Raw genomic sequence first — 17,687 nt, forward strand, 5'->3', positions numbered from 1 at the left:
CCTTTTAAGAATACTGCTATGGATCACATGGACATTATCTTCTCACATTATTTTCCTCACAATCAAGGGCAATATGTTTGATAAATATTGTGAGTGTATGATTACAATGGTTATTGCAGCAACAACCAGGTGGTTCCTACTTGTACTGATTACACTTACCCCAGCAAGTGCAGCTATCACCAGAAGGTCCAACATGTACAAACACAGGTGCTCCATCATGTCTGTCCCAGTCACACACACCTCACCACAGGTAATATCATATGTATACACCAGGACAGATAATTGCTAATACACCTTAACTTGTAATCCAGTATGCTGTAAATCTTGCAGCTACAATAAATCTGCTCTCAAATAACTGGAGGATTAAGAAGGATCCTGATGGCAATTCTTTTTTTTTTTCCATCCTCTCATGACTTGAAGGTGCCGTCAAGGAGAAGATATATACTTTACACTTCTGGTCAACACTTTTCCAGAGTCAGAACACCTTTTGCTTGAAAAAGAAATTGAAAATTGCGAAAGATGACTGTCCAGCTTGGACCGTTTCATTCTTATGCTAATTGTAAATGTCCACTGTTACTTTTCCACTTGAGCAGCTAATAATCTTCTCTAAAATCTCAGCCTGTAAGTTACAACGGTTTCAGATATTATCAGGAATTCTAATTGTACACCATGTCACATGCATCCTGACTGGAGCATGCCATGGCAAAAAGTGGCAAAACTAGCACACACTTATCTCAACAGCATGTGAACAGTCACATGAAGCAGTTCAATGTCTCCATAACTCCTGTGTTCAGCCTCCATATGTACAGGAGTCTACAAATCCTGGAAGATCTTGCGCTGGTAAAGACAGACAGCCCATCATGGAGATTACTGTCAATCTTTGTACACGTGCAGCAACACTGGCCAAGTCAAACAGGAAATATAGGTGAAGTCTATGTTAAATAACAGCCTCAATACAGAACAATTCAGCTTGTTTGAAATGTCAGTCCTGAAGTAGCCACAGATCAAACAAACATTTTGAAAGTTCAATCTATAAATGAACATCAGTACACACTCATCAAACGGCAATAAGTAAATCCATAGTGCCCTGTTTCATGATATGAGCAGCACATAATCAAGAAGTTGCTACACCCAACATGCCTCGGCTACACACAGTAATCCCTGGCTGAGATCCACTGTCAAGTTAGTGTAGTCTCTTATCTAAAATTCCTGGTCACAAAAGGGTCAAGAATATGCAAACACAAGTCATTTACGTCCCTTCTTTCATTGCCTCTGTACATAAAGGCTTGGCCAGTTCAGCCTTAGTTTTTTTTTCTCTCTGCTGTTCTTTCCTGTCTAGTACACATTGTCCCAGTGAAGACCTTAGCAACACTTGCCGTCAAACAGCACTTTCCTTGAAGTGAATCCTAATCCAGCTTATCATAAACAGCTTATCACAGCAGTCTTAATGAAATGGAAACCAGCTGCTTTGAATGAATGAACATCTATGAAGCTCTGCAGTTTGTGTCTATTTTAGGCCACCTGATAACATGTACTTGTCTAATTCAAATTCTCAAACAGAAACAGTGACCTGAGGGATCTCTTGTCAGGAAGACACACACATATCCTTATAATGTACTTGGCCTTATAATGTACTTGAGCATTGACATATACTGAGTGCATGAGACAACCTAGGTGTGCACTGAATACTTAGCCAGAGTACAACTGTTGACAGAGGTTGACAGAGGCCCACAGTGTCAGCAGGAGAACCCTTTGATGATGAGCATTTATATCATTAAGCAGATGAAGGAACCGTGAAACAGTCAGCTAATGCATCTCTCTACTGCAGGAAAATGTGCCCCAGTACAGAATTTCTAGCAGAAACATAACAAATACAAAGTATATTGCTTTGTTACAATTTTCATACATGTACAAATCTGAACAGTTTTCAGATAAACCTCATCAACCTGATTAAGGTCTATGAATATATATAAACATAACCTTGTGAAAACAACTTTGAATGTCAACATTTCATAAAAGAGAAAAAGAGCTATTTCAGAGGTTCCAAAGGCTGATTTGACAAAACAGCTGATGATTTTCAAATCGTCAAGCTAACAGATTAAGGCAAACTTGTATAGTGTTGTGACATACAAAATGTTGCTGTGTTCTGCAAAGAGAGTGTTTGTTTTGGGCGACAGAAATACATGAAAGAAGTTTTTGGCTTGATTAACCCATGTTATTCGCTACAAGTCACACTTGTGTACGACAAAGAGATAGGTGATTGTCACGGCATGCATGGTCCTGCATAACTGTAAAGCATGTAATCCCAGCTGGAGGCACTACATACCTCACATGGACTGGCAGCGAGCGCCATGATGTGACCTCAGTCAAAAAAGGCATGCATTCCTGAAAACTATTTCTTCAACCACATATTTCAATACAAAATATTCTCTGCTAATTCATCTTACAATTTATGTAAACCAATTTAGTTTTATGAGTAGTTCTGTTCATCCCACCAACTGACTATGTATGTTGAGCAAAACCAGGCTTTGAAACACAGATCAAGTGATTTACAACAAGCTGTGACAGCTATAAACTGACATGAGAAGCTCTCCACCCACCAATGTGTGTTATCACGGCTGTTTAGACAGCTGCTGTTATATGACCAGTGGTCCTATCTAAGGCTGTAATATAAAAGACATGTACCTTATTCTGATGATGTGAACATGAAATAACTTCTATGCCGGATATTGGCATAATTTGATGCAGGCATCCCATTTCTCATACACAGACTCACTTCAGTATTTACCTACAAAAATTTACAGTTCATAGGTTATCTATGTAGAAAGATTACTATGAAACTATCGCAGGTACCTTTCTGCATACAGAAGTGTACCCTCACCAAAGTAAATGTACAGAATTGTATCCTACGATGATCCCATTCTGCATCGGAATCAGTGCTGAACCGGTTTCTCAAATGCATACTTTTATTCCTGTCTGGTGAAAATGCAGCATGGCAGTACGTGTTTGTCAGGAACAACAACATGCCTTTCTCTGGCTTGTAAAATATCGGCTCTGTATTCGATTGCGTTAGAAAACAAGGCTAATAAAACAATATTTAATGCCCAGAAAGCACTCGAAGTCAGGCGATCTGGAACAACACCACAAACCGGTTTTGGTTTTGCTTTGGAAAAGTGGACTCGTCTGCTGTTTAGGGTACCGTGGGTACATTTCTGTATATTTACTTTGGCTAGGGTACATTTTTGAATACAGAAAGTAACCTGGGGTACATATCTGTCAGTGACATTTATCCTCTACAAACAACATAATGAAAACAATAATCTGAAGTCATTTCCATTTTTTGTAAAGGTCAAATGGCATGAGATGGAAACTAAACTGCATGTTTGAGATGTACCATTACATCCTCTGATTGAGTCCATGTGATAAATCTTGAGTGAAAGGGTTATTTCTCCAACATAACACCACAAACCTCCGTTGGAAACACTTGCATTATAGGCTTAGACACATCTAATTACCTAAAATGCATATCAGACACACTTGACAATAACGAGTGATTGTTTGTCTGTGTCTACACAATATCTTGTGGATACTCAGGCAGTTCATTCTGACTGTGACTCATAAATTAATGTTATTTTCAACTGATCAGGTGAAGCATGATGTGTCTGCAGTAGACACTGCTTACTGACGTCTCTGAAGAGGACAAAGTGAAAGATATCTGCTTAAATTTATTAAAAATATCAACCACCTAGATCTTGAATACTTCGAGGGTAATAAGAAGAATATTATCTAGCTCTCTTGATTAGGTTAGATGACTGGCAAATGATTTGGTCAGTGAGGACTGATGACAACAGACTAGACACAGGCCTATGAAAGTGCCAATAGATAGCCTGTAATCAACAGTAAGATTTGTGTTGCTTCTCAGAAATAAGCTTTACACACTGACCATGGTTTCATGGATGGTCTACAGAGTAAGAATATACATATCAGGCAATAGAGTTAATTGTATCAGATCCCTAAACAGTCTGAACTAAAAATGTGATACACTTCAACATGTCACTGCTATCTGTTGGTGTCCGCTGAAGATTTCATGTACATCTCTGGGGGTGAATGATTATAAGATTGTCTAAGTTTGATATCGTAACAACAATTGTGAAAAATGACAACTTCACGTTTTCACAATATTCTGTCATTAAATCTTGCCACTGCTTTGCCTAGCATTCAAGTTAAAATTCTGTCAAAATTGCTTGTTGGCGTAACAGTTATAAATGTTTTTGTTGTAATTTACAAGCTGTCTCAAGCAAAATTCTTCCACTCATGATTCAAATACATATTTAAATAGGAGTATGAAGTAGTTTTGACTTTCTAGCTTGATGAAAACAAATCATAATCAAATTGATTCTTGAACTGACTGTAGCCTGTCGCCTCACGATTTTTAGAAATGGTACCGCCCTGTCAGCCAGTCTAAGAATAAATGCTATATAGGTTTGTTTTCACTGAGTTATAAAAATCAAAATTACTTTCTACTGGTAACAAAATATGTATTTGATTGATGGACAATAGGATTTTGCATGACATTACTTAAAGAATAACAATTTCACTCTTTGAAGCAACATGGGTGCCAATATGATGCTACTTACAGTATAATTGTCACTTTCACCACAATCTCTCTTCGTAGGAAGAAATCTTTATATTAAAGTTGTGTCATGCAAAATCATTTTGTCATCAATCATTTACTACAACTTTTGAATAGCATTTCTATCTTGAAACGTGAGGTAGGAGTCAAGCCATCTGCTTTATTATATACTAGAGGCTTCCACAACACGCACTTCACATTCACAAACATAACCCATTTAGCATGAGCTTCAGGGGCTGGTGAAAATCTGTACATGGTGACACCATCACCCAACCCCTGGGTGCAATTGACAGCAACGCAAATATTGGCATGTCTTTGTTGATGTCAAGAAATCAGCAAAAATGATGAGCTCGTTAAACACTTCATATACAACTAACTGAAAATCCTTCCTCACACTATGTCACTTCCGGCTTGCTGCATGGCTCTGGCAGCTGAGTTACGTAACCTGTCTGGGTTTCATTGGCGGGTGAGATTGAAACAACTTTTAACTGCTCAGTATTAATTAACCAAAGAGTACAACCCCTCCACACACTTCACACACACACACCCTGCTTCGAAAATAGCTTATTGGTTCTTTAAGAATATAGTACCTTGAGGACATGAGGATATTTTTCATTTTTCATAGTTTCCTAACCATTTATGACATTCTTGTCTATCTCTATCATTCTTGTACATGTACACAGCATTTTAACACAACAATCATCCAATGTTCTAGTAAATGATCAGATTCGACTCCTGATAGATACTCCAAGTTGAAAGCTAAAACTGTCAAACCCACATCTATCAGATTCTGATGTCTTTCTACAGGTGGAATACTAAAATCTCTTCTGTAAGTATGCATGCAGCATTGCTGTTTCATTGATCCTTTTGATGATATGTTTCAAATATTGAATAACCATGGTTATTTTCACTTACAACTGATGAAAAGAGTTTAAAAGTGAGAAGATTGTCATAAAAATGTTTTTTTTATCAATATCAATTATTTACAAAAAAATACCCATTTAATTTTGAACAAATCATTAATTAGACAAGTTCGGTTTTCTTGCTTAGAAGTGTTTACTGTACAACAAAAAATTAAACAAGGCCAACACATAGTGATATGTGAAGAAATATCAATAGAGACATTACTGTCATGTGAGTCTGCCATTATTGTATTCAACACAGTTTTCAACATCAAATGGCTGCCTGTGTTCTAAGAGGTCCAGGACAATCCCTTCGTATTATGTTAGGTGACTGTTGGCCTCACAATGATAGTAGTGTTGATTTTGTAGGCCAAACTGCTTCTCCTTACATAATATTCCTTTATATCTAGACTGGCAAACATCTATTAAGAAATTATTATTAGTTACATTACAATCAATATTCCTTGACAACAACTGATTTACAAAAATGTGGCATAAGAGATTTGTCTATGTGTACTGCTAGCTTATCCAGATGTGTCAACAGTAAATATAGACTGATGGACTTATTCAAAACTTTTCTGGTGACCAATAAGAAACAATATAAAAAAATACCATTATGATACTGATAATCAAGTTATCAGCTTATCTACAGTAATATTTGGTATGTATTTATTTGTCACAATGGCATCTACTCCAGCATATCTTAGGCTCTGTGTGGAAAAAATACCAGCTTTCTGTTAAGATGAAGCCATTTGTTTTTCTTGGTTTATTACTATGAATCATAATTATGACTTGAGGCTTCCCAAATAAATAGTTGCAACTGAAATATGTGTATCCCCATATTTTGCATGATTTTATGGTGTTTATCCCTAAACACACACTTTACTAATGCACTAGATAATTTACTTGATATTTTAACAAAGAATTATTTTACTTGATGTTAAGAAAAAGAACTAATTCATATGATGTTCTAATAAAGACTTAATTTACATGACAGTATAATTTAGAACATTCCTTGACATTGTTAAACAGAAAAACTTTTTCAAAATTAAACACCATATCTTAGACTACTTCACGATAAATATCAAGAAACTGTAAGTTCACTAAACACAGGCAGGACAGTTGGAGCTGCACACACAACATAATAAACACACAGGCACACACAGGTACAATATATAAAAAAAGAAACATCAAATACATTCATTTACATGTTTTGCAATTATAAGTGGTTGTCCATATCCAATAATTTTAAAGATCAAATTTTCACAATTTCTGCACTACTCTACACATCTTGTCAAGGCTAACATTTTAAGACCCTTCAATATGCATAAATACAACACAAAAGGCTATCACTCAACATGATTTACTCACCAGGGATACAGCCATGAATTACATCCATCCTTATATCCCTGTCAACCTGTCTCATGATAACGGTTAAGTTGATTCAACCAAATGTTGTGTGGAAGAATTTGGCTTGAGTCTCCTTGCTAATCACACAGGAGCACTTTGCCAAAGGAAGATCCTGTCAAGAGGGGGCTTCCTTTACCAGAGTGTTGTCCAAGGTTTAGGAGGGGAAATATCATCCGTACATTCCTCACGTCTGGGATATATTGGCTGCACTTCTGTACCACCTATCATTTGTCCATACCAGGATGGACCATTAAATGACATATCTTTGTCAACATGTCAAATATTGCCACGCATTGTTGGAGGTAGATAATGACAATTTTCTAAACAATGTTGCACTGTCATAGATGAGTCATGGTCACGCAATACTATCACACAGTCTCCATCACCATAAAATAACAGGCTGTTGATCACAATAATTCACCACATCCATCCTTGAAATATTGTTCACATTTCCTTTCACAAAATATCTTAAGGATACAAACATCTATTCCAGATGCAACACTTCTCCTATTTCAGTTGAATCTGTCTCAGAGAAAAAACCAACATTCTGTGACACAAACTGAGTCAGACCATTTGTGACTGGACGGCGGGAGACAGGGCTCAGTTACAACCGAGATTGCTTTTCCACATCTACCTTCATAGCCTTGAATTCTGGTTCATATTGCATGAGGCAGACTACAAATCAGCTTGGTTCATTTCCCTCAAGCTCAAGGTTAACAAGGTGAAATTCAATTTTTAAAAGCCATTAATCTTGGCTACGTGAGCAAGGTGTAACCAGGAAACAGTAGTAGCTAGAGGTGGGGGGTTGCAGCTTTACCTTCCGTCTCCTACTTTATCATTTCTCCACAGATAGACAGCTGGTAGGTAGGCAGGTAAGACGCTGGTGGCAAGACTTGCCGATAACAGTGTACATGATGTCATTCTGTTGTTTTATGTGGTGATCCACTCAACAACACGCTTTGGTACATCATACGCCCATAAAATAATGCTGGATAGCATCACATCAATGTACAGCTTTCATTCAATGATTCATTTAAAGGGGTCAGCATTCAACCACAAAATGGATTTTAGCATGCTGAGCTACAGTTTCTAATTCAGGAACAGACTTGAATGTCAAACAAGGTATTTAAAAAGACAAGAGTCCATAAATCTTTCCAATGCCAACAAGAAGACATTCTTCCAGCGGTTTACCTCCATTAAGTCTTATGCACTGAATCAACATTAATAAGCAACATCCTCATGTACTTTTCCAGGCGAGGAAAGAAAGCCTGTAAATCTGGGCATCCTCCTCTTGGCCAGAGGAATAAACAGTGTGAATGAGATGCAGTAACAACTGAGGTGATACGACAGGCTTGCTTGAACAATGTACTCAGTGGGTAGAAACATCACAACACCAAGTTAGCACAAGTGTTTAAAAGGCGTGTTACACCCATCAGGCAGCAGGAGAGAGGTCCTGGATTCCAAATACGGGCAAATACATGACAAATTCTCCTCGTTCTGAGTCAACAGAGCAAATATCACTAGCTACATGTTAGAAGGTCATTGTCCCAACATCATGGACAACAGTCGACAATTCAACAGCCGAAACTGTCGTAATTGCCTCATCTAAAATTTGTGGAAATAAGCAGGTTTTATTAAAAGATAGGGGTTTCCTCAAAAGATTAAGGTAGGAAATTAACATGATGGTGAACCCCAAGGACACATGGCAGATTCAGTGAAAAGCACACCACTTGTGTCCTGCACACTGCTGTTGACGGACCAGAAAGAATCCTCACATTCATTTGGTTACATAAACCTTGTGATTTCCCACATGGCTAATAACCTTGGTTCTCCACAATTTGATCAGCCATATGTTGGTTATGCTATTTCACTTATCTCTTTGTTTGATTGATTTCTAGAAAAACTAAGGGTATGCTTGTCACAAGGCTGGAATATTGGCATTATCAATATTTTGAAGACAATGGAATAAAATATAGATCTAAATCATCCGGAATTACAGAATAAAATTCTTCCCTTTTCTCATCATAATTAAAGTCTTACAGTCTAATCGAATTGTATACTATCAGTGCTTAGTGAGTATCGGTAAGTGAGTTAAGTTTTACGCCACTTCTAGCAATATTCCAGCAGTTTCACGGCAGGGGACTCCTAAAATGGGTTTCACACATTGTACCCATGTGGGGAATCAAACCTGATCTTCAGTGTGACAAGCAAACATTTGAACCACTAGGCTACCCAACTGCCTCCTATCCTGTCAGTAAACTTGGAAATTGTTTCTCAACCATTGCAATAAGTCATTTATAATTCTTGTTTCTCAACCATTGCAATAAGTCATTTATAATTCTTGTTTCTCAACCATTGCAATAAGTCATTTATAATTCTTGTTTCTCAACCATTGCAATAAGTCATTTATAATTCTTGTTTCTCAACCATTGCAATAAGTCATTTATAATTCTTGTTTCTCAACCATTGCAATAAGTCATTTATAATTCTTGTTTCTTAACCATTGCAATAAGTCATTTATAATTCTTGTTTCTCAACCATTGCAATAAGTCATTTATAATTCTTGTTTCTCAACCATTGCAATAAGTCATTTATAATTCTAAGGCAAAAACATCATGCTGGATTTACTCATTTAAACCATATCAACTTGAATTGTATATGTACAGTAGGAAATGTACCGTCCCCAGTTCATTACAAAATGTTCTCAGTGTACTAAACAACAGAGGAACAACTGTGTTTCACTGTTTGCAAAAATAATGGTAATGACATATTAGTCAGCAAAGGCTCTGACAACACAACTGAATCAATCACAACCTGTCGCTATACATAACTACCACAGGAAGCTGGCAACATGTACAGAATGAGTGTACAGTTCACCCCGTACACTATCACTTCAACTACATTTTCTCTACAAACTGATCACAGCAGCATATTGCCTAAAAAAACACATTATGATTTAGCATACCTATGTTGAGTTCAAGCTTGCTAGTAAATTGATGAGGAATGAGTCCTATGTGTAACTGACACAACAGCCACTGCATGTTCAGCATTGATTCTCAAACATGCATTGATTCTCCTGGGAGTGTGAAGTCCAGATGTCAGACACTGATAGGACCACACGGCAGATAGCCTCCAGAGAGATATACACTAGATGTAGGCCTTCTCACAACACTCTACTTTCAGGGTAGGGAAAGCTGATCCATGGTACGCAAATGTCAGGTCTAATCATGCTAATAACAGTTTTCAAATCACATCCATACAGATACTAAAATACTTCAGAAAGGTAGAATGACAGTGATTCAACAAGGCATTTCTCAATTGAACATTATGGGTTAACTGTTCCTAATGTTTCAGAATACTGGCCATGTGTTTAATTCTGTGAGGAAATAGATGATAGACAGGAACTGTATCATCATCAACACTGCTTTCACTACACACTTTCTCCATGTATTTGCATTAACTGAAAACATAGCTTGCTTTCAGCAGAAAGACGATTGACACATGTTGTACAGCAGGTTGTATTCAACTGTGCTCATGACATGCCTGGTAGAGTGTCACATGTACTCTACAGCAGCGATTGTGTGTACATGTTGCCAGCACATCAACATACATGAAATGCCATTAATATCTACAATATAATCAACATTCCACATAATCCTGCCAGGCAGACATTAGAGATACTAAAAAGAAGACCAACTCAACTCTAGAATGATTGGGCAAGCCTAGATTGCCTCAGCACTGAAACTAAAAATCTGTTTAGGCTTATGATGGAATTTTTGTTTTTTTCACAGATACACAATATTAAATCAGATAGCTCTATTTCTGGGACTATCCGTCAGTCCAGATCCAGCCAAAGGACAAACTGCCCTTGATTACACTGCAGATAAAGGGAAGTAACCCTGTGTATCCTGTTTGAGAATGTTAAACATAGATAACGTGAAAGACTAGAAGTTTACAGTCATAGCATAAAACTATCTCCACTTGTTCATTTTCCAGAACAGTTTGTATGCTTGTTACTGAAATACAGGGCAACCACATATCTTTACTATATATTCATGAACAACTGCATCATCACGATTATCATTATTATTAGTATATTATTATTAATAATAATAATATTACTGTGCACCTACTACTAACATAATTATTGCCATGCACCAGTTTAAATGTTTGTAAGTTACCCATGTGACTTAAAGCAATACCCTCCCAATAGTCAACTCTGATCTCTTCCAGAGAACCAAAAGCCATTTCAATGCTTCCACAGATGTTTCACAGCTGGATCCTCATCCACAAAACGATCGTAGTGCCATGACATTCACAAGTCTGTTGTAAACTGTGAAATTACAACAGGTCATAACGTTATGAACACTATGTGGATTGGGACCCAAAACAGTGTTATCACAATATATCATAGTATCAATAGTCATGATACTATATCTGACAATAAATATATCAATACTTTCCTTCGTATCTTGACATGTATCATTGACCTTAAAATTGATAATTTTACTAGAAAATTGATGATTATGTAAAAATTTGCACTGCTACTTGCTATCAAAATTTAATTCTTAAAGAAAATAACTAAAGATAGCATATCATGATATGCATCAATTCAAAATGTATCATTCCAAGATTTTGACGAAATTTCTGTATTACACCTCTCTTAGGAAACTGTAAGTTGTTTTCACAAGAAGGAAATTTCATCCCGCTGACTTACATGCTAGAATTCAAACAAAACCATCATCATTAAAATGTCAGCATCCCCACATTACAGATTCAGGTTCTTCAGCAACAGGATACAGATCTAGACATGATAAATGAATGTGATGGTGTTCAGTTGGACTTCATTAACTATACAAGTTAAACAATCTGGTGCCAAGTTCTGCTGATCAGGTATTGGTAACAAGAGTACTGTACTTACAGCTATCAGCAGAGTGTACCAGCCAAGACAGGCAGCGATGTAGTCACATAATCACACCATTCCCGTTTGGTAACAAGAGTGCTCATCCTTCATGGACATACAAGTAATGGAAGAATTTTCTGAAACACATACAACATGATTTAAAGCTTAGTATTATGGTACATGTGTTCATTGTAGTGATTCTGCAACATATGCAATGTTTGCAATGACTGATGTCATAAACAGGTCAAGACTCAACCTAAGAAAGTGACAGCCAGCAGCCTTGAACAAGAAGCTTGTTTACAACATACCATCAAGATCTGGTAACCTCTATTGTTTCATTAGTTGTATTACAGTGGTGTTTTGACAGCTAGTTCTCTCTAACATGGACTGACATCAATCAGTAGTCTGACATCAGCTCAATCCATCATAGCCATGTCAGTTTGTGCAATTTTCTACTTTCACAAGCTACTGTGGTTTGAACATTCTCAGTTCAGAGGACAGAATGTTCGCACTTTCATAAACAACCAGTGAAGTTGTAAAGGGTTTACACTTTAAGCAAGAAGGATGGAAAAACTTAATTGCGTGGTGACATATCATAAGAGCATGTTAACAAACTGACATCTATAGCAGGTGAAAGTTGAAAACATCTCCAAGTACAAATACAATAGGAGGGATAGGCTAACAGCTTGTCTCTGAAATGAACATATTTTCCAGAAAAGTACTTTAATTAAAATTAAATAAAAGCAAAAGGAGTGAAGAGACTTTCTGTATTTTCTAGCCTCATCCGCTGCAGTGAGTATATTTGGTTGAGGGTCTGTATGACATATTGAAACCATGTCAGCTTGTAAAGTACTTGAATGAAAGGCAAGCACACTATGTCATATTGATCCTGATGATTACGATGATTCACACACTCACAATTACTGTCACAGGCATTAGTATAATCGTTTCTATATAGTGGATATTCATAGGAACCACCCTCGGCTGTACAAAACAGAATATTGCTCATGGCAGGATATATCTTGTGAAATACAAGCATAGGAACCACCCTCGGCTGTACAAAACAGAATATTGCTCATGGCAGGATATATCGTGAAATACAAGCAAACTAAACAGTTATTACCAGTACCAACTTGTTGCAAACTAAGCAGTTATCACCAGTACCAACCTGTTTCTATTCAGCAGCAATGCCTGCTGTCACACTGCCCAGCATCCATAAGCAATTAGGTCTACTTCACTGAACTAATAAATATTTACCACCAGCCACGTCACTAGTCCTCAGTAGGAACATACATAGGGCAATTAATATGCAAAGACATTCTAAGGCACTGCTATCTGAACATGACAATCCCATTAGATGCAATTCAAACAGATCAACCAAGGTTGCGTCATTACACAATAGCATGAAATCAATTCTTCAGTACTTGTGTATAGAATAACCGCAACTCAGAATTAATATTGCATGGTACAATGTAGTGTTCAAAACACCCCTCAACAGACAGACAGTGCATGAAGAGCACAAAAAGAAAATAAGTCACAGCATGAAATGTACACAGCTATTCATACCCAAAGTAAAAAACAAGAAATAAACACCTGAGACATACAGACTTGTTTTTGACATTTACCTACCAGACATATCCAAGTTCTTCTAACCACATGACAAGTTCGATGTGAAATCCACATAACATCAACAGCTGGTCTAGCTACTTATTACACAGGCAGACATTTATCTCAGAATGAAATCGGCCTGATATAGACATTGATAGCCTGGTGTGTCCCTGCATATGCTAAACAACCGATGTAACAGGTGTGATGGCTGGTGATCACTCAAGCATTCAAAACACAGGCAGAGTCTCAAGGTACACTGTCCAGGAAACTGGTCTATTGGCAGGCTAGAATGAACTTGGGTCATATACAAAGACCATAGTGATATGTCTGTATTACACTGAAACTGACACTTGCTGATTTGAAGGAAGAAGGCTGAAGCATAACTATCAAGAAATCCACACGGACATGCTTAGATGACCAGGAATTCTGGTGTAGTAGCTACCTAATCTAATTTACTGTTTCCTTACGGTGAAGATCACCCACTTATTTCTAAAGCATAAATAGAGTAGAAAGAAAGTACCTAGCATCTATTATTAGTCTACAGCAAACAACAACGCCCTACCCTTTTAACTGTATACAGTCACAACTATGAAGGACCTTGCTCATCTGCAACATGCTAACCCCTTTAACATGCTTAAAGTTAAGACAGACTCGGTTCTCAGAAAAAGACACCATCTTGTGTAATAAAAGCAGATATGTGATTTTGTTCAAATTCATAAAACACAAAACAAATAACCATGATGGAACTGCAACAGATGTATTCACACTTCATGGATCAAACCTATACCCACCCTACCATGGAACATCACCACACTGAAAACAAATAAGTGGTGTAAGTGCCAACTCTTCATCATATTTAGTCATCAGGAACAAACCTCATCTAATGCATTTCACTCTTACATAAATGATTATTGTAACATTTCAGCAAATAAAGTTTCCAATTCTGATACTGTCATACCAGCATAGTAAGACAACCTATCACACTTTTGTACCTTGTGGTCAAACAATGCAACTAATGAACTGTCTGGGAAATGTTCTAGTGTTCATCTGTTGCAGAGAGTGAAATATTGGTGTCTTGCAATGTATTACAAATCAATACTATCCAGCTTGGTGACAGTGTCTTTCTCTAGCATGGCTAACCAAAGCTTTTCATATAAAGTGTATTGATTTCACTGTATATAATCTAACCATATAGGTTTATCAGCAAACACAACAGTTCCTTGTGTCAGTATTCAAGCTAGTTCAAGGCAAAATGGTACAACCAATACCTGCTGTTGCAAAAACCATTTGAGGTTAACCACTACAATGTGTTAAGTGACGTCATTTCCACAAGATTTGGTGTCAGCGTCTGGATATTTGTAATGATAAGCTCAGTTCATGGCAATGTGAGCCTGGGTGCTATCTATGCCACACAAAACTTGTGTCATGAAGCCTGTCTTACAGTGCCAGTGAGGTTAAATGAATGAATGAATGAATGAGTTTAGTTTTACGCCACAGTCAGCATTATTCCAAATATATGGCAGAGGTCTGTAAACATTTGAGTCTGGACCGGACAATTCAGAGATCTACATCATCAGCATCGATCTATGCAACTGGAACACAGTGACATGTGTCAACCAAATCTGCAAGTCCTATCACACCATCCAGTTAGTCGCCTCTCGTGACAAGCATGTGTTACTGAAGATCAATTCTAACCTGCCTCTTCACGGATCCCAGAGGTTAAATGTCATCCTTAGACAATATAATAGAGCTGCAAGGAATAAACCATAAGGTGAATATGATATTTTTCACAAATATATATATATATATATAGCAATGATTATTTTGTGTTAACATCATGAAATAACAAACATATCAAGTAATTGCCTAATACCAATATTATAAGGTACATTGCAAGTAATGCAGATTATACTTTTGCATAGCTCACTTAGGTAAACAAAATAGGTCCTCATAAGAAAAACTTTTAAAAAATGTTTTGTACATATTCCACTCTGAAGGCCATGTCATTCAAAGAATACAGCTCAATTCAACTAAAATGCAAGTGAATCACAGCTGGACTACACGTAACACACAATGTGATACTTACTACCATCTTTCTACATAACAATTTAATGACAGTTCGCTCCCTGAAACATCATTATACTCTATGACAGAAGTTAACTCTATTTCACATCACTTAACACAGCCTATTAACATGCCTCAATAAACATCATTAAATTTGTTAATGGATCATTGAACATTCCCCAAATATATCAACCCCACTTACCATGCTGCTGACTGCAACATTACACAACACGTCTGTACCATGTGACCTAACTAATCTATTGATTGACAGATTGCATTTTTATGTAATTGACCTGATAAAATGACATGGAGGGGAGTGTGTAGCTAATCACCTGTTATTTGTGTAAGAAATCAATCACAGGTTATACTGTTAGCCCTATCATGACTGGCCCTCTAAGACTTAGGGCCAGGATGTGTAAGGTGAAACTAGCATGTCATTTATACTGTAATTCATTATGGGCATGTTCTAATACATTGATCACTGATGCAGTTATTCATACACCAACCAACAGTATCCAAGATAATCGTGATAAAATCATATCTGCATTAATACTTGAGCATTTACAATAAGTGTTTTGGATAACATTCCCATAAGAAGGGAACAGTCAGTCATGTACTACCAATTATATGAAATGGCCTATCACAGTCACCCTTTAATTCTGCCTTATCATTAAGATCAAGTTAATATGCTTAAAATGATCAAAAATGCAACAAAACATGAATGAATTAATTAATGAATTCCTTGTAGCAGTGCTTAGAGGCTTTAGGCAAAATGTGAGTAAATGTGATACAGATAAATGTACAACATGTAACAGGCCATATCTCCCATTGTAAGTGACTGGTTCTTTTATCAGGTTTATGTCAGACATATAAATGCACAGCTGGTTACAGGCCACAGCTCTTATTCTAAGTTACATGTCCTTTACCAGGTTTATGTCTACATAATAGACACAGTTGTGATTAGTACTTTATATATTCTTTTTTATAGCAATATTCCAATGAAACAGATCTGGTCAAGTACTGATTCTTTCTAGCCTTTGATATTAAACTTGAATTACAATATAATCTGCGTTTCTTGTCCCCTAATTTTCATATTTAAGAACAAGTCTCCAGGTCCAGTGAGTGCGAACAACAGCCACATTCAAACTTCAAATTATGACATACCTTAAGTTTTATTTCATGTTTTGAAAAAAGACATAGTTTAGCATTCTTGAGTAAAGTGAATACAAAACTTACCTTCAGTACTTATAGTTATAAACACTACCAAAAAGAGGTACATTCTGAGATCATATTTGGAGCGTCAATGACTCAGCATCAAATTCCAGCAGTCTAAGTAAACTTCGTCTCAGTGTATTCCGTTACACTACACCACTGAGTCTAACAAAACCTAGTAGAAGGTCGCATCAGGTAACCTTTGAGCAATCAATGACAGTCCAGTCAAATGCGAGACCGTTAAATACATTCAACCAATCAGACAACAGCTACTATTTAGGGATTGGAGGGACTTTCAAAATATTCAGGTCACTGACACAGATCTCTCCACAAACAAAATCAGCATATAACACAGTTATTTGACCTGCAGTATATACGCTTTGGGGTTTCTGTTGACATGGTTACCATAAGCTAATATTTCCGCAAAATAACATCCTTGAATATTGTCAAAAACACTATTTTCAGCGACTGTTTACTCACTGTTGTCATGGCTGTACGCCGTGTGCATCACCCGGAAGCGATCGTACGCTAAATAGCATTCGGAATCGTTCGGGTACGAACTTTTTCGAGACAAAAAGTTCATAAGGGATCTGCGAATGTGCACTTTCGCGATTTGGTAAGCTGTGTTCTGATTGGTCAATCTCAAAGGTTACCTCCCATAAGGTTTTGTCAGACTGTGGTGGAGTGTAACGAAAAGTACTGAGGATAAGTTTACTTAGACAGCAAATTCCAGCATCATGGTAAAGAACATGATTTGTATTTGTAATCAGTGAGTGGAATGCTTACACTGATATGCAAGTCCAACTTGATTTCACTTGAGTGTGCTGGATTTCACCTGTATACTGCTTTCAGCAATACTCCATTTATATCGCTACACGTCAGCTTCATGGAACAGGAGTGAATGAGTTTAGTCTCACATCACTTTTAGAAATATCACAGACACCAGAAATAGCAT

At 37.0% G+C, this 17,687-nt stretch overlaps 1 protein-coding gene across 4 annotated transcripts in view; it reads right to left on the reverse strand.

Annotated features, from left to right (window-relative positions):
• Positions 1-17,687, reverse strand: part of LOC137296728 (cytospin-A-like) — a 40,774-nt gene that overhangs the window by 13,826 nt on the left and 9,261 nt on the right. The window contains exons 1-2 of one of the 4 annotated variants that reach the window (XM_067828596.1): positions 13,478-13,626; positions 11,867-11,985 (exon numbers count right to left, since the gene is read on the reverse strand). Coding sequence is in view for 2 of the 4 variants with exons in the window: in XM_067828573.1 (XP_067684674.1) it covers positions 160-219 (60 nt within the window). In the remaining 2 variants the exon portion in view is untranslated. Of the gene's footprint in view, positions 1-159; positions 1,381-6,906; positions 7,578-11,866; positions 11,986-13,477; positions 13,627-17,687 lie in introns of those variants that run through there. The other 3 variants (XM_067828589.1, XM_067828580.1, XM_067828573.1) reach the window with 3 other exon arrangements.

Source organism: Haliotis asinina, chromosome 1, assembly GCF_037392515.1.
Source record: "Haliotis asinina isolate JCU_RB_2024 chromosome 1, JCU_Hal_asi_v2, whole genome shotgun sequence".
NCBI classification, from domain to species: Eukaryota; Metazoa; Mollusca; class Gastropoda; order Lepetellida; family Haliotidae; genus Haliotis; species Haliotis asinina.